The sequence below is a fragment of the Mobula hypostoma genome, chromosome 8 (assembly GCF_963921235.1).
Source record: "Mobula hypostoma chromosome 8, sMobHyp1.1, whole genome shotgun sequence".
Classification (NCBI taxonomy): domain Eukaryota; kingdom Metazoa; phylum Chordata; class Chondrichthyes; order Myliobatiformes; family Myliobatidae; genus Mobula; species Mobula hypostoma.
In genome coordinates this window covers 155,982,835-156,009,884 of record NC_086104.1, presented here as the reverse complement: position 1 = coordinate 156,009,884, position 27,050 = coordinate 155,982,835, and the positions used below count along the sequence as shown (strand labels likewise).

The 27,050-nt window shown below is 46.7% G+C and overlaps 1 protein-coding gene across 4 annotated transcripts in view; it reads left to right on the top strand.

Annotated features, from left to right (window-relative positions):
• The window catches only part of LOC134351101 (rab11 family-interacting protein 1-like), a 93,313-nt gene that overhangs the window by 30,465 nt on the left and 35,798 nt on the right, over positions 1 to 27,050 (top strand). For 2 of the 4 annotated variants that reach the window (XM_063057178.1, XM_063057181.1), the window contains exon 2: positions 2,367 to 2,746. In XM_063057178.1, the coding sequence (XP_062913248.1) occupies positions 2,367 to 2,746 (380 nt within the window). Of the gene's footprint in view, positions 1 to 2,135; positions 2,209 to 2,366; positions 2,747 to 27,050 lie in introns of those variants that run through there. The other 2 variants (XM_063057180.1, XM_063057179.1) reach the window with 2 other exon arrangements.

Below are 27,050 nucleotides of genomic sequence, written 5' to 3'. Positions count from 1 at the left end.
AGCAGGCCAGGCAGCATCTATGGAAAAAAAAAGTACAGTTGACGTTTCGGGCCGAAATCCTTCGGCAGGACTGAATAGGTTTATTCCCCTAGAACGTAGAAGGTTGAGGGGAGATTTGATAGAGGTATACAAAATTAGGAGGGGTATAGATAGGGCAACTGCAGGCTTTTCCTAATGAGGTTGGGTGGGACTACAACCAGAGGTCATGGGTTAAGGGTGGAAGGTGAAAAGTTTATGGGGAACATGAGGGGAAGCTTATTCACTTGGAGGGTCGTGAGAGTATGGAATGAGCTGCCAGCACCAGTGAGCTCAATTTCAACATTTAAGAGAAGTTTCGGTAGGTACATTAATGGTAGGGGTGTGGAGAGCTGAGGTCCCAGTACAGGTCGATGGGAGTAGGCTATTTAAATTGTTTCAGCATGGACTAGATGGGCCTACTGGCGTGCTTCTCTGCTGTATTTCTCTCAGATGTCCTCGATGCTGAACAGGCTAGTGCCCATGATGGAGCTGACTGACTTTACAACTTTCTGCAGCTTACTTCAATCCTGTGCAGTGGCCCCCGCCCTCCCGTCTGCCCCCCGCCCATACCAGGCGGAGATGAAGCCTGTTAGAATGATCTCTCCCGTACACCTGCAGGAATTTGCGAATGGGATTGCTCAGGCACAGACATAATTGGCCGAATAGCCTCATTGGAAAGGCACGAAAATACGTCATGTTGCAGTACATTGCAATCAGAGCACTAACTGTAACACTACCCTGCTGAAGTAATTCTATCAATGCTCTTTGCATGTAGACCTGAAAATTATTCTCTCTCAAGTGCCTCGCCAGAGCAAACCACTGAGGTTACACACATCAAAGTTGCTGGTGAACGCAGCGGGTCAGGCAGCATCTCTAGGAAGAGGTACAGGAAAGTTGGAGGAACACCACCTTATATTCCGTCTGGGTAACCTCCAACCTGATGGCATGAACATTGACTTCTCTAACTTCTGCTAATGCCCACCTCCCCCTTGTACCCCATCTGTTATTTATTTATATACACACATTCTTTCTTTCTCTCTCTCCTTTTTCTCCCTCTGCCCCTCTGACTATACCCCTTGCCCATCCTCTGGGTTCCCCCCTCCCCCTTTTGCTTCTCCCTGGGCCTCCTGTCCCATGATCCTCTCATATCCCTTTTGCCAATCACCTGTCCAGCTCTTGGCTCCATCCCTCCCCCTCCTGTCTTCTCCTATCATTTTGGATCTCCCCCTTCCCCTCCAACTTTCAAATCCCTTACTCTCTCTTCCTTCAGTTAGTCCTGATGAAGGGTCTCGGCCCGAAATGTCGACTGTACTTCTTCCTAGAGATGCTGCCTGGCCTGCTGCGTTCACCAGCAACTTTGATGTGTGTTCCTTGAACTTCCAGCATCTGCAGAATTCCTCGTGTTTGTGTTTTTAAAACCACTGAGGTTGTTGATCTGTGCTGAGCCAATAGGCTGGTCCTGGATTTATTTCATAATTTACTGGCATAATTTACATACTACTATTTAACTATTTATGGGTTCTATTACTATTTATTATTTATGGTGCAACTATAACGAAAACCAATTCCCCCCGGGATCAATAAAGTATGACTATGACTATAGCTGGCATGCTGAGGGGCAGGAAGGCTATTCGGCCCTTCGGATCCATTCAGTTATTTAATAGAATAAGAGCGGCTGAACTGAACCTGGCCTCAGTTCCACTCCCCACCCCGATCTTTGACTGCTTTGCGCCCATGTCCACCTTTCATCGGAAGGAACGGATCTAAAGTGTTTGGAAGTCATCGCCAGGTGGCTGCGGCGACATCCACTCTCCCCCCGCCCCCTCCATTCCGACTCAGGGCCCAGAGGGCGGAGCTTACACGTCACCAGATGGACAGATGACAAGCACAATCAGAGAGGGGCGTGAGGCTGCTTTGTTACGGGCGGGCGGTTGGACCAATGGCAGTACGCAGGAAAGCGGGGCGGTACCCCTGATGTGATGGACAGCAGGATAATCCAATCAGCAAACGGATCACGGACCATGGGCTTGGGAGATAGACCAATGGAGACAGGAGGAAGGCGGCACCAGCGGGATTTTTTTTCCTGCCGTGAGGGCAGGTGGAATCAATGTAGCGAGGGGGGAAGGTAGCGGAGCGGAGTCCGGTGCCAGTTAGCAGCGACCTCGGGCGGGACTGGTGAGCTCTCCGCGGGTCAGTCCCGGCGAGGAGTTTGGGTTAACTGGGGTGGGGAGGAGAGGAACCAGTCGTTTAAAGTTTTACTCATCGTTACCGTAAGTTCTTGACACGGTTGCGAGGTCAGGTTCCATTATAACACTAACCAGACTTTTGCTCTTGTTCCGCCGGCGTAGGCTCTCTCGCCGTCGGAAGCAAGCGGCATGTCGCTGCTGGAGCAGAGTCAGCAGTGGTATCCCACCCACGTCAGGGTGGTGGTGATCCGAGCCCGCGGGCTGCGCAGCAAGGGCAAGGATGGCACCAACGACGCCTTTGTCATCATGCAGCTGGGCAAGGAGAAGTACTCCAGCTCGGTGGCCCAGAAGAGCCGGGAGCCGCTGTGGAGGGAGGAGGCCGAGTTCGAGCTGCCGCTGCTGCAGCACCAGGGCGCCAAGGAGAAGAGCACCCTGTACCTGATCGTCACGCACCGGGCCCTGGTGGGGCTGGACAAGTTCCTGGGGCAGGCGGTGATCGACCTGGCCGAGCTGTACCAACACAAGACCAGGAATAAAGTCGGGTAAGGTGCAAACTGCCTCGTCTTGGGCAAAATTAGCCTCCCCCCCCCCCGGCTCTCTCCTCCTCTGCAGAACTTTTCAACCTGCCCAAGTCTCTGATTAACACGCACAAAGTGCTGGAGGAACTCAGCAGGTCAGGTAGCTTCTATGGAGGGGAATAAACAGTTGCCATTTGGGGCTAACACCCTTAATCAGGACCCACGGCTCGAAACGCCGGTTTTAAACTCCTCCGCAGATGCTGCCTGACCTGAGTTCCTTCAGCATTTAGCGTGTCTGTGTGCGCTTCTCTGGATTTCCAGCACCCGCAGAGTTCCGTCTGGTCAGGTCTCTGATTTTTGTTCCAGGATTTTTCCGCTCCTGATGGAGAATGCTTTGGAAGCGCAGGGCAATCACGTGACAAAGGGCATGTCGCTGACTGGCGGCTCCGGGGCAGAGTGCGGGGCTTCCGACTACTTTGGGAAGGTTTGAAGGGTACTGGACCCCAGCATCCCGACCGTGCAGCCTCCCAACTAAAAGTCTTGCTACAGAACACCTGCAAGGTGTGGGATACTGGCCGCCAGCTCTGTGGGGTTCATTTTTCTTTCTCTGTAACTCTTGCTCGACCCTGCTGTGTCAGGTTTAAAATGGTGCTCGCGTCAGTAGGCTGGATTCACAAATGCTGGAGGAATTCAGCAGGTCGGGCAGCATCTGTGGCGAGGAAGAACCAAGTTTTGGGACAAGCCCCTTCATCAGCACTGATCCATATTTTTAAGGAGTTGGGGAATAGTTTTTTTTAGTATATGAGATATGTAAAATAGGTGTCCTAAATGTTAATTGTTTCATCCTTTTGAATGCCACCTATAGCTGGTGATGAGACAGTTGAGCCAGTTCTGTTGAAGGGTCTTGGCCCAGAATGTCCTCTTTGATTCCTTCCGTGGATGCTGCCTGGCCTGCTAAATTCCAAAGTATTTAGTGTGGGTTTCTCAACATTTCCAGCATCTCTTGTTTGTGAAGATCCCCTACTATTTAAGGACCCCCACCACCCAGGATTATTCACCCTATTGCCATTACCACCAGGGTGGAGGTGCAAGGACCTGAAGAGGGAGGAACTCTAGGTTTTGGGTACAGTGTGTTCCCCTCTCTGTTTGCTATTTTGTGCTCTCGGCCCTACTTTTATACTTTTTATGTATTATACTTGGCTGCTTGTGTAAATCACATTTCACAACAGATTTGTCTTGAGGGCATAGCTTCTGAATATAATGGTGTACTGTTAGATCAGAGATGTGGAATTTCTTTTCTTTTGAAAGTCCTAGATAGTCTGGATGTGTAGAGTATGTTTTCGATAGTGGGGGAGCCTGGGAACAGAGGGCACAGCCTCATTTGAAGGATGTCCCTTTGGAACAGATGAGAGGTACAGGCATTCCCAACCATTGTGCCATAGGCTCCTACCATTGACCGAGGGGTCCGTGCATCCCAGCTTGGGAACACCTGCTTATAACAGAAGGTGGTGAATCTGGAACTCATTGCGAGAGATGGCTGTGGAGGCAGTCACTGGGGATACTTAGAGTGGAGGTTCATATGTTCTTGATTAGTCAAAGGTTACGGTGTGGTGGCAGGTGAATAGGGTAGAGAGGGAAAGTAAATCAGCCATGATCAAATGGATGACTAGGCATGATGGGCCAAATGGCCTAATTCTGCTGTTATGGGTGGTGAGGTGAAGATGTGTCCCTACCAAAGGAGGTGTAAGGTGCTCCTTCTCTCCGCTAGCCTGCAGGTCACCCTTGGGCAAGGTGTGACACCTGCTTCGCCCCCCGATCAGGATCTCATGAAGCCATGGGAGCAGGTGGTGGATGGTCGTATGAGCAGCTGGTGCATATCACAAGATCTGGTTACGTGATCACGACACCAGGCGGACAGTCTCTGATAATGGCTGGGGTCACCCATCTTGTAAAGACACTGCCCAGAAGAAGGCAATGGCGAACTGCTTCTGTAGGGAAATTTGCCAAGAGCAATCATGGTCATGAGACCGTGATCACCCACGTCATGCGACACGGTGCACAATGATGATGTCTTATGACAACAAACCTGATTCCGATTCTAGCAGCTGAGTAATTACTCCAATATGAGTGCATCAGACCAGCAGTAGGAAAGTTATCTACTTGCAGTGCATTCTGTTCAGTGATTTTTGTTCTTGGTTTGTTGTGGGAGAGTGCAGCATTTATTGACCTTGAAGGTGGTGGCGAGTGGCCTTTGCAAACCACAACAGACCTTGTGGTGAAATTGCTGTCCTGTAGAGAGTTCCACAGTTTACAGCTAGTAACGGTGAAATATTTCCATTTCGGAATGGTGCGTTGCTTGGAGGGAAGCCTGGAGATGGAGAGAAGTGTTTCATTAGCTCTTCCAATGCTGTGTCCCTTGTCCAAGCAGCCCTGGACTTCTACAGGAGCAGTTCAGCAGCCTTTCGGCTTTCTTGTAGGTTAGTATGCAAAACTCAGACCGTGTTGGCACATCTTGAGACTTATCTGCATTGTTTCATTTCCTGAGATTACGATTGTTACACATGTGATGAATAATCGCATTGAATATAGGTACAGTGAGAGGAAGTTGCAAGCATTTCTGGGTTGGTGTGCATTTATTTTTAGGAATAATTTAGTGAACTCTGCTTGCTGCAGTCTAAAGGACATCAGCTGTAAGGTTTGGTGGTTGACCTAATTAGTTTAAACTCTGAGGATCTGTGAGGCCAGTGTGCTTGAGACGGAGAGCAATTGAGATACCCTGGTGATGGGAGGAACTAGCATACTGGGGCTGTGTGGGTGTGGTAGGGAAAACTGGAAACAAAATGTAGTGACCACTTCTTGCATTTGGGTTGTGAGTTTAAGAAAACATTTTAAAATTACACCGTGTCATAGCATCGCAGGACAAATTCTGACGAATACTGCAAGATCTTGAAGATGAGGGGAATTCCATAATTTGATGTCAGCTGCTATGGAATCATTGAACTTGATGTTTGCAGTGGGTGGAGATGTGACTCTGTCAAAGGAGGTGTAAGATGCTCCTTCCCTCCACTAGCCTGCAGGTCACCCTTGGGTGAGGTGTGGTACCTGCTTAGCCTCCGATCAGGGTCCTGTGAAGCCATGACAGCAGGTGGTGGATGGTCATATGAGCAGCTGGTGCTGGTTATGTGACTGCTGACGCTAGGCAGACAATCTCTGAAGAGTATTGATAATGGCTGGGGTCACCTGTCTTGTAAAGACACTGCCCAGAAGAAGGTAATGGCAAACCACTTCTGTAGAAAACTCTGCCAAGAACAATCATAGTCATGAAAAGATCATGATTGCCTATGTCATATGACATGGCACATAATGATATTTGCAGAATTAGGAATACTGTAGGGCTGGAGGAGACTACAAATCAGGAGGGGCGAAGCTGTGGGAGACCTTGAGGAAGGTAGTGTGAGTGAGGGCTTTTCTCGCTAAAATGAAGTAGGATGGGAGGTGACTTGATAGAGGTGCATAAGATGTGAGCCATGGTTCACGTGGACAATCAGAGTCTTGATGGTTGAGCGGTAATAACCATTCACGTTCAGTGGGCAGGTGGCCAAGTGGTTAAGGCATTGGACTAGCGACCTGAAGGTCGTGAGTTCGACCCTCAGCCGAGGCAACGTGTATTGTGTCCTTGAGCAAGGCACTTAATCGCACATTGCTCTGCGATGACGCTGGTGCCAAGTTGTATGGGTCCTAATGCCCTTCCCTTGGACAACATCGGTGGCGTGGAGAGGGGAGACTTGCAGCATGGGTAACTGCTGGTCTTCCATACAACCTTGCCCAGGCCTGCGCCCTGGAGAGTGAAAACTTTCCAGGCGCAGATCCATGGTCTCGCAAGACTAACGGATGCCTTTATAATAACTATTCCTGAATCTGGTAGTGAGTCCTGAGGCTTCCGTACCTTCCCCCACAGAACTACAATTCACTGGAATTTTCTTTTGTATTTTGCACCATTATCTAAACTCCAGGGACTGTTGTGCATGAACACCCAGGAGATCAGCATTTTCTGAGATACTCGAACCACCCCACCCAACGATCATTCCACGGTCAGTCACTTGGATCACATTTTCTTCCTTGGTCTGAACAACAACTGAACCTGTTGACCCCGTCTGCATGCTTTTGTGCATTGAGGTGCTTTCATGTGATTGGCTGATGAGGTATTTGCATTAAGCAGGTGTACTGACTAACGTGGCCAATGAGTGTGTGTAGTAAGGTCGTGTTCGTGTCATGAACTGTTCAGGTATGGAGCAGATTGGAAAGGTATTGTGTTTGGTTATACAGTAACAGAAATGACAGCAGTAGAGAAAATAAGTCAGCAGACAGGTGTGGTGATTACAGGCTTGGTTCAGTGTGGACCTTTTGTGCAGGGTCAAACACTGAGCATCAAACAATCCAGTGCAGTACAGGCCCTTTGGGTCATGATGTTCTGACCTTTAACCTACTCTCAGATCAACCTAACCCTTTCCTTCCCACATGGTCCTGCTCTTTATCTTTCTTCATCCTCGTGCCTTTCATTGGGTGTTTAATATCTATAGTTCAATCTTGTGATGGTCCCATGATTCTGTCAGTTTTGTGGCCACTGTTCCTGAGCCCTGACCTGCTTACTGGGATTGTTGTCACGACCCACCACAAACTTGTATCGTTCCCCTCAGAGCACTGGAAGCTGAGGGGAAGCTTGACAGAAACACATAGACAGGGTAGACATAATTCGGCACATAACACTGGGCTGAACCAAATCAAAAATGCCCGAACACTAATCACTCCTACCTACCCCCTGTCCATATGCCTTCATCTTCCTTGTATCCAAACGTCTCTTAAAAGCCTCTAATAGATTCGTCTCTACCACCACATCAGGCAGCACATTCCAGGCACTGACCAGCCCCTCTGACCTTCAGTACATGCCGTCTGGGAATCTTTTCTCCAGGGTAGATGTATCAAACACCAGAGGATGTGCTTCTGAGGTTAAATGGGGGTGTGAAAATGTGATGTGAGTCATAAGTTTATTTGTGCAGACTGGTAGGTGTGAGGGATGTGTTATCAGAGCTGGTCGTGGAAACGGTCAGTTCTGTAGAGTTTGTGACCTTTCAGATGTGAGAGAGTGGAGTGAGTGTGGAACAAACTGTTGTCACAAAGTTGATCTAGTTAACTGTGGTTAGATCTCTAGTCCGGGGGTAGAAGTTTTGAACCATAAATGTGAGATTTCTGTACATGTTGGAAATCCAGAGCAACATGAACAAAATGGTGGAGGAACTCAGCAGGTCAGGCAGCATCTATGGAGGGGAATAATCAGTTGGAGTTCTTGAGCCCGGTGAAGGGTCTTTGCCCAAAACAACAGCTGTTTATTTCCTTCCGTAGACGCTGCTTGACCTGCTGAGTTCCTCCAGCATTTTGAGTGAGTTGCTCTGGAAGTCAGAACCTTCCTGTTCTGAGAAGGGCTGCTGCCATCTGTTCAAGGCTGGTCTCTGTGGTTGGGGTGTGGTAATCAAATGTGCTGGAGCTACAGTAAGCAAGTTGGCTGTGAAACTTGACTCGCTTGGTGGTTCAAATACTGTCAAACTGAAGCTCCATTGTTTGTGCAGTGAGAGCCTCAGTCGATAACTTGTGTGGGTGGCCACAGTGGCGTAGCTGTTGGCGTGACGCTATTACAGCTCAGTGTGTGTGAGTTCAGAGTTCAAATCCAATGCCGCCTGTAAGGAGTTGTACGTTCTCCCTGTGATCACATGGGTTTTCTGCAGGTGCTGCAGTGTCCTCTGGCCTACTGGTTAGTAGGTGATTTGGTCATTGTAAGTTGTCCTGTAATTGGGGTCGGGTTAAATGGGTGGATTGCTGGGTGGTGCAGCTTGTTGGGGCAGGAAGGGCCTGGACCATGCTTTCCCTCTAAACGTAATTAAGATAACTCCTAGCTGTGTGCTAATTGTAAGTTCAGGGGCACCATGGTAGTGTAGTGGCTAGTGCAGCGATATTACAACTCGAGGTGTCAGAGTTCAGTTCCGATGTCCTCCTTAATGAGTTTGTACGTCCTCCCTGTGATATGGGTTTCCTTCCTTCCTTCAAAGGTGTTCCGGTTAATTTGTCATCTCTAAATAATTGAATAACAGTAAATAAATATCCAGTCAACGCTTGGGAGGAGCAAACTTGTGCAAGGAAGGTGGCATTTTTGGGCCTTGTTTGGAATTCTTTTTGGAGGTCCACCCTGCCACAACTGAAAATATACCGGGTGTGTAGACGCCAGGTGAATGGCATGGAACTTGGGGGAAATACGTCGAAACGCACTCTACACCTGGTGACCTGATCGGGCTGTGATAGACAACAGATTCCAACATGCTGACCTATATTGTGCAATCTGTTTGCGGCAGCAGTACAGTGCATGACAATAAGAAATGTGTACAAAAATAATTTGTGCAAGGTGTGAGGTAATTGGGTCAAGTCAGAATCAAAATCTGGTTTATTAATACTGTCTTAAGACATGAAATTTGTTTTGTGGCTGCAGTACAGAGCCAAGACTTAAAATAACTATACAAAATACAGTGTAAAGAAAGGGAATAATGAGCTAGTGTTTTTTTATTTGTCCGTTCAGATATCTGATGGCGGCAGGGTAGAAACTGTTCTTTAAAACACTGCGTGTGTGTGTGTACTCTCAGGCTCCTGGGATGAAAAGGCGTGCCTTGGGTGGTGGGGTCCTTGATAATGGTTGCAAGCTCTTTATAGAACAGTTTTCTCACAATGTCCTTCCCTACACCAGGGGTCTGTCCCAGTAGGATGGAAGTTGACTAACTGGCCAATATATAATGAACTGTGACCTAAACTCAATTTTACAAGCCATTCAGAGCTAAGCTGTTGACCTGCTGACTTGGTGTCATCTGCTTTATGGTATTGTCAATGGCATAAAAAAAGTTGGCAGCCCCCAGTCTATGGTTTATTTATCAAAATGGTGCCAGGTTGAGGTTCCAGTTCAGATTTGGTTAGTTTGTTTGTTTTTGTTCTTTGGGATGGTTTTGGGGAGTTGGTGAGTTTGGAGTCTAGGGACAAGGATATGGTGAGGGAGTGGAATTTGAGGACAGGCCAGGGTCTAAGCTTCCATTACACGTTCAAAGGGCAGTGACGCAGACTTGGATATCAGGCCAGCAGCGATGTGGGCTGAAACACTCCCCTCAGTTAACGAGTTTTCTGTGTGTTCTGCGATTGGAGTCCAGGTCCTTATCCAGGGTCCTCGTTCGTTATGATTGACGAGTCCTGGGCCGGTACCACAGTTTGAAGCCTGAATACCTGAAGGTCGCTCAGAAGTTGAGATTCGATGGCTAAAGACTTGAGCCTGTGAATCTCTGCAAGCCAGCTGGGGAAGTTGAAGGCCCATTGCCTGTCCCATGAGCGCACTGGAGGCCGAAGAAGGCAGCCTGTCCTGGGTTCCGAGGACTGTGTATGTAAGATCAGGGACTCGATTGTGGACTTCAGAGGGGAGTGGTCGAGGGAGCATGCACCAGTCCTTACTGAGAGATCGGCAGTGGAAAGAGTAAACAGTTTCTAGTTCCTGGGTGTCAGCAACTCTGAGATCTATCCTGGGTTTAACTTTTTGATACAATTATAAAGAGCACCTTTATTCCATTTGGACTTTGAAGAGATTTGGTATGTCACCAAAGACGCTTGTAAATTTCTGTAGATGTACCATGGAGAGCATTTTAACTGGCTGCATCACCGTCTGGTATGGTGGGACCACTGCACAGGATCAGAAAAAAAAACTGCAGAAAGTTGCAAACTCAATCAACTCCATCATGGACACCAGTCTCCCCAGCATCCAGGATATCTTCAGAAAGTGATGCCTTAAAGAGATGGAATCCATCGTTAATTGTGCTCATCACACAGGACATGTCCTCTTCTCATTGCTACCATCAGGGAGGAGGTGCAGGAGCCCGAAGACACACACACACAATGATTCAGGAACAGCTTCCTCCCCTCTACCAGCAGATTTCTGAATGGGCAATGAAGCCATGAGCACAACCTCATACTTGGCTCTCTGTAGGCACTAATTTAATTTTTAAATATTTATTGGAATTTGTATTTCACTGTACTGCAGCAAACAATGAAACTTCATAATGTTGTGGTAATTAACCTGATTCTGAATGGTGGGAGATAAAATTGTTTTAGAGGCTTTGACCGGTTGTCTTCAAGGTCAAATGATTTAATCAAAGTTGTTGAATCCAATCTTGTGGCTACAATTTGTAAATTTTCACTGTAGCTTCTTGGTTTTCCTTGCCACAGCCTAGTCCATTATTGGTAAAGCCCTCCCCACCTTTGAGCACATCTAAATGGAGCACTGCCAGGAGAAAGCAGTTTCCATCGTCGAAGACCCTCACCATTACTGCTGTCTTCTCGCTGTTGCCGTCAGGAAGAAGGTACAGGAGCCATGGGTCCCATACCACCAGGTTCAGGAACAGTTGTAACTCTCCAGCCATCAGGCTCCTAAACCAGGGTGGATAACTTTCCTCACTTCAGCACTAAACTGATCCCACAACCTACAAGACTCTTTTTAAAACCTGTTTTTCATGTGTGACCTGGGAAGCTTTTATTGTATCCTTATTATCCACCTCTGATATACTGGCCTCATTGTCCCTCTGGAGAATATCTAAAGGAGTGGACAAACAGTGTTGATGGGGGTAGATGAGTGATAGAAAAGAGACTCATGGCAATATAAACTGGTGTTGAAGCAACACACATAAAAATTGCTGGTTAATTGTTAATTCCACATCCCATTCCCATTCTGACATGTCTATCCACAGCCTCCCCTACTGTAAAGATGAAGCCACTCTCAGGTTGGAGGAACAACACCTTGTATTCCGTCTGGGTAGCCTCCAACCTGATGGCATGAACATCGACTTCTCTAACTTCCGCTAATGCCCCACCTCCCCCTTGTACCCCATCTTACTTATTTTTATACACACATTCTTTCTCTCACTCTCCTTTTTCTCCCTCTGTCCCTCTGAATATACCCCTTGCCCATCCTCTGGGTCCCTACTTCTCTTCTCTCCTCCCCCCCCCCCGCCTTTCTTCCTGGACCTCCTGTCCCATGATCCTCTGGTATCCCTTTTGCCAATCACCTGTCCAGCTCTTGGCTCCATCCCTCCCCCTCCTGTCTTCTCCTATCATTTTGGATCTCCCTCTCCCCCTCCAACTTTCAAATCTCTTACTAACTCTTCCTTCAGTTAGTCCTGACGAAGGGTCTCGGCCCGAAACGTTGACTGCGCCTCTTCCTATAGATGCTGCTTGGCCTGCTGCATTCACCAGCAATTTTTATGTGTGTGCTTGAATTTCCAGCATCTGCAGAATTCCTGTTGTTTGCGTTTTTAAACTGGTGTTGAGCTCTTTCTCTGCTGTAAGTATTGTGTTCTTAAAATTCACTTTTTACATCAGAGTTATGTGGGTGTATCACTTTTTTTAAAAAAAAAAATAAGGTTGTCGTTTGAGCAATAACTTGGTTTTGAGCCCTGCGTTTGCTTGTTTCCCTTGTGGCTTTGTTGATGAGAGCTGTATGTTTTTAGAAAAAAAGAGTTCAACTGCAAATCACATCAGGGACCAAAGGGTTTTGTCTGTTTCTTAAGGAAGAGGAAGGTAAAAAGAGGAGGCTGACTATGATATGACTCGGTTCAAACTAGCCCTGGGGCCAAATATTAAAACCATTATAAGTATTCTCAGTGGTAATACATAATTAACCAGCTGTGTTCTTGGCAGCCTTCCCACCCTTCAGTCAAGTGTCATAAACAAGAGGTTTTGCAGATACCTCTTCCTGAAGGGTAGTAAGCAGAAGTGGTCTTGGATTGTGAGGGCACTTCATGGTCGTGGAAGGGTCCACAGACCCCTTGATTAATGGCATTTATATTAAAAAAGAAGTTTGGGAACCCGCGTGGTAGGGAATCGACATGGACATGAGATTCTGCAGATGCTGGAAATCTGTAGGTGTTGCTCAGAAGTGCTGGAGGAACTCAAGTCATGCAGACCTGCAGCCACGTGTCCTTCCTGGAAACTTGTATCACCTGCTATTTCTCCTTCTCCCACTTTTCCCATTCTCCATTTTGTTACTTTCTTGTCCTTTTTCCACCTGCCCACCATTTCCTTCTGGATCCCCTCTTTCTTCCCTCTTCTATTAGATTTTGTTGTTCTTCAGCCCTCTCTCTTCTACCTATCTCCTGCCAGCTTCTTCAACCCACCTTCTCCCTCACCTGGTCTCGCCTGTCACCTGCCAGCTTCTTCAACCCACCTTCTCTCTCACCTGGTCTTGCCTGTCACCTGCCAGCTTCTTCAACCCACCTTCTCCCTCACCTGGTCTCGCCTGTCGCCTGCCAGCTTGTGTTCCTTCCCTCCTCCACCACCTTCAGTCCTTTACCTCTTCCCTCTATCACCTCTCAGCCTTTTTACTTCATCCACTTACCTTCCCTCTCACCTGGCCTTGCCTATCACCTGCCAGTTTGTATTCCTTTCTCTTTCCCCCCTCCCCCAGCTGCTTATCCTGGCTTCTTCCTGCTTCCTTTTCAGTCCTGATGACACCTCAACCTGAAATATTGCCTGTTTATGTTTTCCATAGATGCTGCCTGCCTTGCTGAGTTCCTCCAGTATTGTGTGTGTGTCAGGTAACTTCTGTTTGCACAGTGGAAAATTGAAGCAATGATGTGTAAACAATACATTGCTGTCCTCCAGCAAACAGGAGACCTGCATACCAACCTACACACGTAACATCAGGACAGTTTCATTTGCCTGATTCACTTGGATCAGTGCCTGGAGCTGAATTAGCATTGAAAGCAACTGCCTGTGGGCATGTGCACTGTTGAAAGGTTGTCACTGGCCACTCTCAGCAGGCAGTGATGGTTGGAAGGGTTAGGGGGAGGTAGGGATAGTGACAATGATGTTAGAACAGTTAATGAAGACATAGTTCAGCAAAAGTTTTCAAAGTAAAGCTTATTATTCAATTACATACATGTTATCAGATCAATTTTCTAGCAGGGAAATGGAAATTACAATAGGATTTATGAAAAAACCCTTGCCTGAAGTTGCCTGGCAGGGTGGTTGGCCATGATATCTGTGCCTGGTCATGCCCTTCACTATCCCTGGAGTGGTTCAGAGCTGCCTTCCTGTCTGTTGGATGTTACTGTTGATCTTGTTCACCTTTATGATGTGAAATTTGTTCAGCAGTGAATGCAAAAGACTGACTTTATTATCAATTATAAAATAAATATAGTAAATTTGGGTAGTGGAGTGGGGATACATCTCTACCAAAGGAGGTGTAAGGCACTTCTTCCCTCCGCTAGCCAGCATTCACCCTTGGGCAAGGTGTAGCACCTGCTTAGCCCCCCGATCAGGGTCAGGTGAAGCTGTGGGAGCAGGTGGTGGATGGTCGTATGAGCGGCTGGTGCAGATCACAAGTCCTGGTTATGTGACCACTGACACCAGGCAGACAATCTCTAAAGGGCATTGATAATGGCTGGGGTCACCCGTCTTGTAAACCACCATTAACTGAGTGGTCCTTGGACCCTTGCATGTACCAATAACCTTGGTATCCTGGCTGATCTTTCTCCATGAAACAATCTTTATCAGAATCGGATTTATTCTCCCTGACAATGGGTTTGAGCAAAGGCACTGACTCTCCTTGGGGAGGAGAGAATGGCATTGAGGTGGGGATCTGGTTGGGTATGATCTTCTCAAATGGTGGCTGTGGGTGAAGCATACTCATTAGTGATGAGCTATTGGGGTTTACCCTGGTCCATCTGATTCCCTGAGGCATCTCTCTTGCTGTGTCTGGCACATGTTAGAGAATTAATTTCTAATATCGGGTCTTTCAGGCAATATTTCTTAGCCAGAGAAGAGGTAAGAAGTCCCCTCTTTCTCCATTCTGATTATCGTCACTCCTTCTCTTCACGCCCTTCCCCTTTCCATTCTTCCACGGTTTGCTCTTTCCTGTGCAATTCCTCCTTGCTGCTTCCACATCACCTCCCAGCTTCTCACTTCATTCCCCTCGATCCACCTGCCTTCCCCCTCACCCGGTCCTGCCCATCACCTCCCAGCTTCTCACTTCATTCCCCTCGATCCACCTGCCTTCCCCCTCACCCGGTCCTGCCCATCACCTCCCAGCTTCTCACTTCATTCCCCTCGATCCACCTGCCTTCCCCCTCACCCGGTCCTGCCCATCACCTCCCAGCTTCTCACTTCATTCCCCTCGATCCACCTGCCTTCCCCCTCACCCGGTCCTGCCCATCGCCCCCAGCTTCTCTTCATTTTCCCTCTCCTCTCCCCGACCCACCTCTCTTCCCTCCACCCCCCACCCGGTCCTGCCCATCACATCCCAGCCATCACCTTATTCTGGCTACTGCCCCCTACTTTTCTAGTCCTGATGACAGGTTTATTCCCTTTCACAGACACTGTCTATTCTTCTGGGTTCCTCCAGCATTTTCTGTGTGTGTGTTTGTCTCAACATTTCCAGCATCTGCTGAATCTCTCGTGTTTATAACTAGGCTAATGCCTCGTTGCTCTAGTCATAGTAATTACATGTGGATTTTGGTGAGAGGGAAGTTGAATTGATTTGCATTGAACTGGCCTTTTAATTAGAGGGACTTGATTACCTTGTAAACAAGGGTTGTTTGGTGGTAAAACATGGCTAGTTTCCTGACGCATTGTTGAGGTCACCATTCTGTGAGGAAGAAGCTGCACTGCCCTGCTCTAATCACTAATGCCTGTGGTGCTTTGGCAGTCATCCAGATGAGGTCCGGTATTGGGTTAACACCCCTGACTTCTGGGGCTGGTGTCCAAGCAGAGTTATTGTCATTTTCACAAGCCAAGTACATTTATTATTGAAGTATGTATACATTATACAACCTTGAGATTCATCTCCTTATAGGCAGCCACAAAACAACTTTTTTTTGGGGGGGTGAAGGTGAAAGACTCAAGCACCCAGTGAGTAGAGAAAGGAAAAATGCAGCGTCACAGATGCAGAGAGCATTCACAAGGGAGAAACTGTATGCAAATTCTGCAAATGTGTCAATTGGTGGGGGAGAAAATCTACTAGTGTTAAGTGATTGGCAGAGTTCTTGGCTTCCTTCATGTCAGTAGCTTCCTCTCTGTTTTCACTGTTGTCAGTCATCTAAGTCCCAGTTGGAGACCCTGGGCTACCATCAGGGTTGTTGGCCCTAAGCTGGACCAGTGAACCACTCGTGGTCTGGCCTCCACCCTTTGGCCTGTTTGGCACAGGTGACCCTACCAAGAGCCAAAGCAGAAAGCCCTGACTCCAGCCAACACAGCTGTCTGGGCCAGAGAGGCAGGCAAGCCTCCAAACCCATTGGCAGGGTTGTGGTTATCTTGGAGGGCAAAGAAATCAGAATCAGTCAGCTTATTATCTATCACTGCCATATGTTGTGAAATTTGTTTTGTGGCAGCAGTGCAGTTCAATTATATAGTTTTTAAAAAAAAACTCAAGTTACAATAAGTAATGTTCAAAAGAGCAAAATGGTGAGGTGGTTCATGGACTTTTCAGGAATCTGATGGCAGAGGGAAAGAAACTATTCTTACATTGAGTGTGTGTCTACAGGCTCCTGTACCACCACCCTCCCTGATGGTAGTAATGAGAAGAGGGCATGTCCTGGGTGGGGAGTGTCCTTGGTGAATACTGTTCTTGAGGCATTGTGGCCATATTGTTCCTAAACTGTAGTGATTGGGGTTGTACCAGTGGCTGAAGGGAAGTAGCTATTTTTCAACCCGGTGATGTTGGACTTGGGATGTCCTCCACTGTTTCTGTACCTTGGTGGCCTTTGATATGAGGGCCACATCTGAGTGGGGTATCAGTAGGGGCCATGGGTCCAAGGGGGAGATGAGTGAAGGGTATCTGCCCCTCAGCTTCAGTGGCCTGGGTTCGATCCTGATCTCTGCTCTCTGCGGTTTGTATACTCTCCCTGTGACTGTGTGGGTTTCCTTCCACATCCCAAATCAGGCAAGTTGAAAGAGTCTAGAGAGAAATCAACTTTATGTCACAGGTTCACTGGCACATACGGTGTTAAATCATAACTCACTAACCCTAACCCATGTTTTTGGAATGTGGGAAGAAACCCACGCTGTCAAAGGGAGAACTTGCACACCGCTTACAGGTAGCATAGGAATCTAACCTTGATCTTGCAACTAGCGCTTGTTAAGTTGCAAACTATAACGCATTAAACTAATTCAAAGGAAGACATGGGAGTCCGAAATGCAGGCTTAACTTTGTCTTTACTTTAAGTGAAACAAGCACGTATCGCGTGGTAGCATGATAACGTGTGCAATTAGCACAAGACTTTACAGGACCAGCGATCCAGGTTCAATTCCCACCACTGCCTTTAAAGAGTTTGTATGTTTTCCCTGTGATTGCATTGGTTTCCTCTGCGTGCTCCTGTTTCCTCCAACATTGGTACTGGTTGACAGGTTACTTGGTCATTGTAAACTGTCCTGTGATGAGGCTAGGGTTAAATTGGGGGTTGCTGGGGGCTCAAAGGGCTGGTAGGACCTGTTCTATACTGTATCTCAATAAATGTTCTATGTTCAATAAATAAGATTCACATTAATACATGTAACACGTAATTAAAGAAGAATACTTAATCGAACAATATATTTACAACATTACTCAGATACCACTGAAATGCTACATACTTAGTGCTGTAATACTGTTGCACTAACAACTACGCTACCTTAATGAGTTAATTTGGGTTGATAAGTTAATTGGCCGCTAAGTTTCCCCTTGTGTGCGGGTGGTGGAACTTGGCTGGAATTGATGGGAAGAAAATGGGAATGGTGTAAATGGGTCAGGATTGACCGGGTGAGCCAAAGGATCCGTTTCTGTGTGACTCTGACCAAGTGGTGTAGATCAGAAGCATTCTGCTGCTTCTGTGCACAGTGTCAAACGAGATCAGGGTTCGTGCCTGACTGCATGGGCTTGGACGAGACTGCTCATTCAGAGGCAGTGCCAGAGTTACCAAACTCGGGTTAAACTGATGGATCATTTGTGGTGACAGGGTATTTATCCTCGACAGTCGACAAGATCAAATGTGGATGAACGCCTTGGTTCTGTCCATTACTGAAAGCGGGTTTACCTGGTGGCCTCCACCCATTTTAATGTAACTTCCCATTTTGATGTCAGTCTGTGGCCTCTCCCACTGCAAAGATGAGGCCTTGCTGAGGTCTCATTCTGTCTGGGTAACCGCCAAGGCCTGAAATATTGACTTTTGTTCCCCTCCGTAGATGCTGCCTGACCTGTTGAATTCCACCAGCATTTTGTGTGTGTGTGTGTGTTGTTCCAAATGAGATCTGAGGCCGCTGTGCAAAGAATGCAGAGTTAGGATGATCAGGCTGTGTGTGAGTGTGATGTAATCTCCACGTGGTTAATGGATACCTGAGCAGTGAACTGTACTCTGCTGATAAGATGATGTAATGGTTTCTGTTGGAGCCACACAACAATACGGATTGTGTTCCAGTGCTAGGATGATGAAGGAATATCGCCTGCATTGACATTTACTTGGTAAAAATAAATCCCAAAGAACAGCCGCAGCTGAAATATTAGAACCAGAGGCATTGCAACATGGAAACAGGCCATTCAGCCCAACTTGTCCATGTTGGCCAAGTCACCTAACTGAGCTAGTCCTTCTAAACCCTGGGGTCCACGGACCCTCTAATGATAGCAGTCCACGGCATAAAAAAGGGAACCCCTGGAGTCTAAACCTTTCTATTCCCGTACCTGTCTAAGCTTCTTATTCTGGTTTCTTGCCCCTTCCCTTCCAGTCCTGGTGAAGCACCTCTACCCGAAACATTGACTGTTTATTCGCAGGATTGGAGATCGTGTTTCATGAGGATACGTTGAGTGGGCGGGCAGTACGCCAGTCTTGTTTCCACCCTTATTTTCCTCACTAACCCATTAACTCCGCCCTCGTCCATTGACAGTGGCTAATTAATCTACCAGCCTGCATGTCTTTGGAATGTTTGAGGAAACTTGTTGCAAGGAGAAACGTGCACCAAAGCTTGGGGTTGGCCCAGGACCTCGAAGCAACAGCACTACCTGCTGCCTCGTGACCTTGTGACCCTAGTACGTGTGCAGTGAGAAACTGGTTTATTTCGCAATTGTTCGTGGAGATCGGGTTGTGGTTTGTGTAACGTTTTACAATGCCAGCGATCTGTGTTCAATTCCTGCCGCTGTCTGTCAGGAGTTTGTACTTTCTCCCTGTGTCTGTGTGGATTTCCTCTGGGTGCTCTGGTTTCCTCCCACATTCCAAAGAGCTACCGGTTGGTAGGTTAATCGGGCCTGTGGGTGTAATTTGTGGTTGGGGTTTGAGGGCTGGAAACACAAGCGTGACATGGTAGTGTAGTGATTAGTGAAATGTGATTCACTAGTGGAGTATTTCACTTTGTCCTTGACCTGTGATTTCTAGCTCCAGTTCCATTGGGGGGGAAAAGCCTGCTTGCATTCACCTTCTCTATACCCCTCATAATTTTGTATGCTTCTATCAGTTCTCCTATGTCCACAGACGCAGGTTCAATCCTCACCATTGCCTGTAAGGCATTTGTTTTCTTCCAGCCCAACCCCGTGCCTTGGCGAGTTTTCTCCGGGTGCTCCAGTTTCCTAATATTCCAAACGGGTTTGGAGATTGGGGCTGGCAAGTTGTGGCCGTGCCTGGTGACACTTGCAGGCTTTCAGACGCTGGTCCTTGATGCAAACTAAACACAGGCTGTTTTGGATCCATGTGGCAAATAAAGCTAATCTACAAATGGTGAGGCTGGTGGGAGTGGTATATCACACCCTGTTTGTACCTGTCCTTTCAAGTCCAAAACAGGAACGTGCTTGTTAACTCCAGAAGCAGAGAGGGGATGAGTACCTCACCAGGGTACAAAGTTAAAACCAGAACTATCTGACCTGGCCTGAGTCCACTTTTCTCTCTGCATACTTGACCTAATCCTAGCTGCTAAATAACTGAGAAGGGTGGGGCCATATTCTCGAAGTTCTGCGCCTTATTATTGTATGAAAATCATCCTGACCTGATCCACCTCACCAAAATATTTTTATCAGAAGACGTACCTGACCTAACAACAACTAGGTCATGCTGGTCTTGTACTGGGAAGTCTGGTTCTTTTATCTAGATGAATGATGGAATGATTACAAAGATGTTGCTGGGACTTGAAGACCCAAGTTGCAGAGAAAAGTTGAATAGGTTAGACTTTATTCCTTGGCACGTAGGAGATTTAATAGTAATACAAAGTTATGAGGGATATAGATAGGGTAAATGTAAGGCTTTTTCCAGTGAGATTTGGTGAGACTGAAATATGGGTTAAGGGTGAAAAGAAGTCTTTAAGGGGGACCTGAAGGGGGGATTTGTCACTAGGGGGCTGGTGTGAGTGTGCCAGCAGAAGTGGTGGATGCAGGTTAGTTTTCAAAATTTAAGTTTGGATAGGTACTTGGATGGGAGAGGTGTAGGGGGGCTGTGGTTCACGTGTTAGGCAGAGTAACAGCTCTTCATGGACTAAATGGACTTATTCTCAGCTGGCCTGTGGAGTGAATAAGCTGGCTTTTCTTGGTTTGGGAGCCTTGTTAGTCAAATTATTTTTGACAAAAGCTGTTGCAATTATAATTAAGTCCAGAGCTGTAGAAACCAAATCTATTTTTTTTTCTTTTTTCAATAGAGGTCAGATAGATAATTATTTTGGTATAGAACGCAGATGCACAGCACAGAGACAGACCCATAATATCTATGCCAAATTAACTTAAACCTATCTACCTGATGTTCATGTGCAAATCTAAATACCTCTTGCTGAGGTATTCTTTTATTTAGTTAAATTTGAGATTCAGTGTGGAATAAGCCCTTTGAGCCCCACCACTCAGCAATCCCCTGGTTTAATGTGAGCCTAATCAGAGCTGCCTCATGCCCTCTGCTGAGGGCAGCAATGTCCAACTGTGAATTTGAGGAGATTGCTTCCCAAAGAGGAGAGAATTTTGTGGGAACCTGGGAGAAGGAGCAGTCGGGTGGGCTTGATCTATCAGAAGCCGGTGTGAGCACGGTGAGTTGAACGGCCTCCGTCTCAGCTGTAGTAACTTGGAGTTCCTGTAAGCTCTCAGATAGGATCTTGTCCTTGTCCACAAGCCGTGGGGCCAGCAGTCAATCTGGAGAGGTGTGACCACATTCCCAACGTGCTCCTGTAAGGTGTGTCTCAGATGTGACGCATTTTAAAGTTCATTTTTAGACCATGAAGTACTCCAACATGCTCTGAAAAATCATCTCTTTGCACATTCTTTCTACTTATTCTGCGGGTTTGTGGTAAATTCTGTTGACCCTCCTGTACGTTGTACTGAATTTTAAATGCAATCATTCTTTCTGAAGTATGTTTTAAGTGGAGATGGGATAAAGGCAAGCAGGCTTTTTCCACTAAGGTTAGGAGGGGCTAGAACTAGAGGTCATAGGTTAAGGGTGAAAGGTAAAATGTTTAAGGGGAGCCTGTGAGGGTGGTGCTTCACACCTTTTAATCTGAGTGTGGCGCAAGTGTTTGGATTTCAAGAGGGCCATTTATTTATTGATTTTTTTTTGAGATGCAGCGCAGAATAGGCCCTTCAGGCCTTTCGAGCCTTGCTGCCTAGCAACCCCCGATTCAATTGTAGCCTAATCACAGGGTCATTTACATTCACCACCAGCCAGTATGTCTTTGGACTGTGGTAGGAAACCAGAGCACACGGAGGAAGCGCATGTGGTCACGCGAGAAGTACAAACTCGTTATAGACAGCGTTGGGAATTGAACCCGGTTGTACTCTATAAAGTGTTGTGATGGCCACTGTGCTGCACTAAAATGAAATGATTTGAACTTGCGAAGGAATTGTAAGTAATCTTTTCTCAATGCGGGTCTCTAAAATATTTGAAGCAGCCAAGTTTCTGTGGTTAAGGAATGTTCAGTTCTTTGGACCCCGCAGGGAGTTGGTGTGGAATTTTTCTGACTCGTCATTGAATGAAACCCAGCGCTTGCCTCATTGCTGGGGAACTCGAACTGCTACTCTCATTGCTTCATGCCTTCCAGTCCAATCAAACTGATGCATAATCTCCAGAGAAGTTGTGGCAGGGACATCGCAGTAACGTAGCAGTTAACGTAATGAATTACGGCGCCAGTGACCCCAAGTTCAATTCCCGTCATTGCCTGTAAAGAGTTTGTATGTTCTCCCTGTGGCTGCGTGCGTTTCCTTCAGGTGATCTGGTTTTCTCCCATATTTCAATGACGTTAGTTGGCTAATTGGTCACCGGGGTGTAACTGAGCGCTGCGAATCATTGGGTTGAAAACAGCTGTTTCTGTGTGCATGTCTAAATGAAATGATTTAAAGTTTTGTTTTTGTTGTCGACTGGCCAAAACAGAACAAGCCTCAGTAAAATTTCATATTTAAATCATGCCCAGAATGATGTAAGATGCATTCCTCCTTCCTCTCAGACTTACTGTCTGAGCACTTTAGTGCAAAGAACTCAGAACTTACCAGCAACCTCGATACTCAACTTTGTGCAAAAGTCTTGGGAGTGGCTAAGACTTTTAACAGTACTGCAGTTGTCGATGTGGAGCAGAGAGCGAAGGGTTTTGGGAATGGTGAGGGTAGAGTGCCGCAGGTTTGTGGGACTGCAGAGGAGTGCCAGGGGCAAGGTTTGGCAGACACACCCAGCCAAGGTTATTTGATTCCAAACAATTAGTTTATTATTCTTGGGCTTCCAGCCGAGTACAGTGTTATCAATTGTAACCAAAGTTTCGATGACAAACTCTGCCATCTTCAGGGATGATGGAAAGACGAACTACGGGTGTAAAAATACTACAGGGCAAATATGCCCAGGCATCATCCCTGAGGAGGATGGCAGAGTTTGTCATCGAAACAGTTATAACCGATACCCGTACCTGGTTAGAAGTCTGACGAGTTAATTTGTTATGTACACCAGGAAAGCGCTAGACCCTTTTTTTTCATTTGGTTTATTGACCATTACAAGCCTCTGTGGTGCTTCCAGCTTCCTTTCCCCTTTTCCCAACCACGATTCTCCTGTGTCCTTCTCGTTCTCAATCCACAATAGAGACTCGTATCAGAATCAGGTTTATCGTCACTCACATATGTCATGAATTTTTTTGTGTGGCTGCAGTGCAGTACATAAAACTGTGCAAAAGACTTGGGCACATAATCTGGCGAGGGTGCACAATGTGCCTAGACTTTTGCACAGAACTGTATGTCAGTGATGATAAGTGTCACAACAGGTTTGAAGTGGTCTAACCGGTTATCAGTTGTGCATTCATGTACCTGCAATAAACAGGTGCCTTGGAAAGTATTCCTCCCCACTTTGTACTGTTAAGAATGCACTTTTTTCTGTGGCAGCAGTACAGTGCAATACATAAAATTACTGTATTTACTGTGCAACTACCCTTCAGTAGTTGCATAGACACCTGAAGAGCAGACTATCTGTTGGATGGAAGTGACCAACAACTCTGATAGAGGCAGATGCCAAGTTTTTAAGCTCACCAGTGGGAGATGGTGCTTTAGCACTGCTGGCCCACCACCTCGAGGGAGTCTTGATCGTAAGCGGGCCGAAACTCCTGAAGACAGGTGGCAGATCAACTGATCTAACCACTGGTGATAGCACAGGACAGTTACCATCTTAGTCCACGTGTATTCTGTCACTCTCACTGCAAATGTCTTAAGCACCCTAGCTGTATATGTGCATAAGGCTTTTGTCAGATACATAAATTATTTTTGAAATCGAAAGGGGAAAGGTTCTACCACAATGGAGTTGGCTCTAGCTTAAAATTCAGGTTACACACTATTTTCCACCCCCCCCACCAACTAAACCAATGGTGCCGAAATAGGCTCACCTATGTTTATTTCCATTGGATGGAAGTGGTTGTATTAGAGAAAGGTGTCATGGTAGCATAATGGTTAGCTTGACTCTATTACAGCCTCGGAGTGTCTGGGTTCAGTTCTGCTTCCGTCTGCAAGGAGTTTGTACGTTCTTCCCATGGTCACCTGGGCTTCCTCCCACAGTCCAAAGACCTACTGTTTAGTAGGTTAAATTGATCATTGTAAATTGTCCTGCGACTAGGCTAAGGTTAAATAAGTGAGTTGCTGGGCAATGCCAGAAAGCCCTGTTCCACGCGGTGTCTGTGGTTCCTGGTCAGAGGATCACGTCCCGCGTTCAAACTTTGGCTCACTCTTCCAGTGCAGTACTGGAGCAGTGAGTTCACGTTGGAGGTCTGGCTCCTTCTGGACATGGAACTCTGCCCTGTCCTCAAAAAGGAAAGGAAGATCAGATTAACATGGGCAATCACTTGGTTTGAGCTCAGTATGTTTGGGGGCGGGGGGGATGGGCGGTGGTAGGAAGAGGGTGATTCCTTCTTCAGGGCTCTCCCTCGCTACTTTCTGGTACACTGATGACAGTAGTATTAGTTTCCTGTTCTCTTACAATGGTTCTACAAAGTTCGTGAACCCTGTAGAATCTTCCCTATTTCTGAATACATATGACCTAAAATGTGATCAGATCTTCACAAGTCCTAAAACTAGATCTTTACCTAGTTTTAGGGCTTGCATGAAGATCTGATCACGTTTTAGGTCATATTTATGCAGAAATAAATAAGTACATGAAAACATACTTGTTCAGTTGCTTATTGAGGAAACTGATCCAATATTACATGTATTTGTTGGAAAAAGTAGTGAGCCTCTGGGGTAACGCCTTCTACGAAAGCTATTTGGAGTCGGGTGCTCAATCAAAGAGATGAGTTTGGAGGTGTGGGTGGTAGAGGTGCCCTGCCCTCATTCATACATACAAACAGACAAGTTACTGACAGTCTGCTCTTCTCGAGAAAGATCTGTTTATGTGCACCACGCCTCCAAAAAAACAACTTTCAGAGGATCTTAGCAGAATTGTGGAGACGCATGAAGCTGGAAAAGACTACAAAAGTATTTCTAAAGACCTGAGTGTTCATCAGTCCACAGTAAGAGAAATTGTTTACAAATGGAGGAAACTCAGTACTGTGCTACTGTCCTGAGGAGTGGGCATCCTGCAAAGATCACACCAAGACAACAACCTGCAATGCTGAATGAGGTGAAGAAGAATCCAGGGTTAACTGCAAAAGACCTGCAGAAACCCCTAGATCTTGCTAAAGCCTCTATTTGTGTCCACCAAGAAAAACATCAAACAAGAATGATGGTCATGAAAGGATACCATGGAGGAAACCACAGCTCTTCAAAAAAAAAAAGCATTGCTACATGTCTCAAGTTTGCAAAAGACTAGCTGGATGTTCTGCAATGCTTCTGTGACAATGTTCTGTGGACAGATGAGGCAAAAGTTGAACATTCCTAGAAATGCACATTCCTTTGGAGGAAAAAGGACACTACACACCAAAACTTCATCCCAACTGTGAAGCACAGTGGAAGGAGCCTCGTGGTTTGGGGCTGCTTTGCTTTCTCAGGGCCTGGACAGCTTGCAATCATTGAGGGAACAATTAATTCAAAATTGTATCACATTTTACAGGAGAATGTCAGGGTAGCGGTCCGTCACCTGAACCTTAATAGAAGTTGAATGATGTATCAAGACAATGATCCAAAAGACAAGAGTAAATCAACAACAGGATGGTTTAAAAAGAAGAAAATTCATGTTTTGGAATGGCTGAGTCAAAGTCCTGACTTTAATCCGATAGAAATGTTGTGGAAGGACCTGAAGCAAGCAGTTCACGCAAGGAAGCCCATCAACATCCCAGAGTTGAAGCAGTTTTGTAAGGAATAATGGCCTAAAATTCTTCTAAGAGGGCCACACCAGTTACTGAAGGCAAACTTTCTAGCACCACTGTAGAACTTAACTTTTTGAGAACAGTTTTTTGCTTCTCCTTTCTGACTTCTCCATTTCAGGAGGTGTCAATGGCCAACATTTACTACAAGCCCACAGCACCCCCCCCCCCCCCGCTCTGCAGTCAGAGTACAAGTGCAGGAAAGCAGTTGTGCCAGCTACCACACTACCAAGGGCATAATAACTATGCAGAATAAAGTGCTCCTTAAGGTTGTTATAGCTGGTGGTGGCAGTGGGGAAGAGCTCCCACTGACGTGTGTCTCAAATAGCCTCTGACAACCAGGTCCAGTTCCCGGCCTTCACGTGTGGCTTAGCTACTGAGCCTGGCAGAACAGTTTCTCCTAACAAAAAGGGCAAAGGTGGGTTACTGGTGCCTTTAAAACCAGCCGCTTCAGGCAGGCGGGGCTCGTCAGCCATGGTTGGCAGTTCATCTTGGAGAAGAAAAACTCTGATCTCAATCCCTCGCTGCCTTGCAGCTATAGCCCACACATATGGAAGGCTTCGGGAGTAAACCCGGGGAGAATTCTGGAGCTGGAGTCACTAAGACAGTCCTACACTGACTGGCCACTCTTGGGATGCAGCTGGTGCCAAACAGAATCTCTTCATTCGTACTGCCCTGGCTTGTGTATGTATAGACAGCTAGGACGCGATATCTATGGTTGACCCTGACTGACGAAGGCCTCAGATCCGTGTTAGTCAGTCTGGTGCAGGTAGACAATGGGGTGCAATGCTGAAATGAGGCATGCTGAGGTCAAGAGTCCATTCTTTTCATGGTAGGGGACTGTTCAATATTCTTGTGACATCAACATAAAGCTGTCCTTGGGTCTGGTGGTGCATGCTTTCAGGCTTTTGCATGATTCTTCTGATGGGAGGGGGGGAGAAGAGCAAATGTTCAGGCTGGGTGGGGGCCTCTTCTTTATTTGGCAGCTTTATAGTGAAGTGAAATAGTGTTGGGTTATTCATAGGAATAATTGTGTGGCGCGTGGTCAGGTGGTTAAGGCGTTTGTCTAGTGATTTGAAGGTCACTAGTTCGAGCCTCAGCTGAGGCAGCGTGTTGTGTCCTTGAGCAAGGCACTTAACCACACATTGCTCTGTGACGACACCGGTGCCAAGCTGTATGGGTCCTAATGCCCTTCCCTTGGACAACGGTGGCGTGGAGAGGGGAGACTTGCAGTGTGGGCAACTGCCGGTCTTCCATACAACCTTGCCCAGGCCTGCACCCTGGAAACCTTCCAAGGTGCAAATCCATGGTCTCACGAGACTAACGGATGCCTGTATATTCATAGGGATAACATTCAATTATCTGGAAATCTGTCAATTTGCCCCTGAGTTCGGATTATCATAGTTTAACTCATACCTTAGTCAGATTTTAATGTAAAGGCCACATTGCTCAGCTGTCCTTTAACCTTTGTTGAACTCTGATCTTTTTTTATTGATGTCCATTTTGCTCCCTTTAT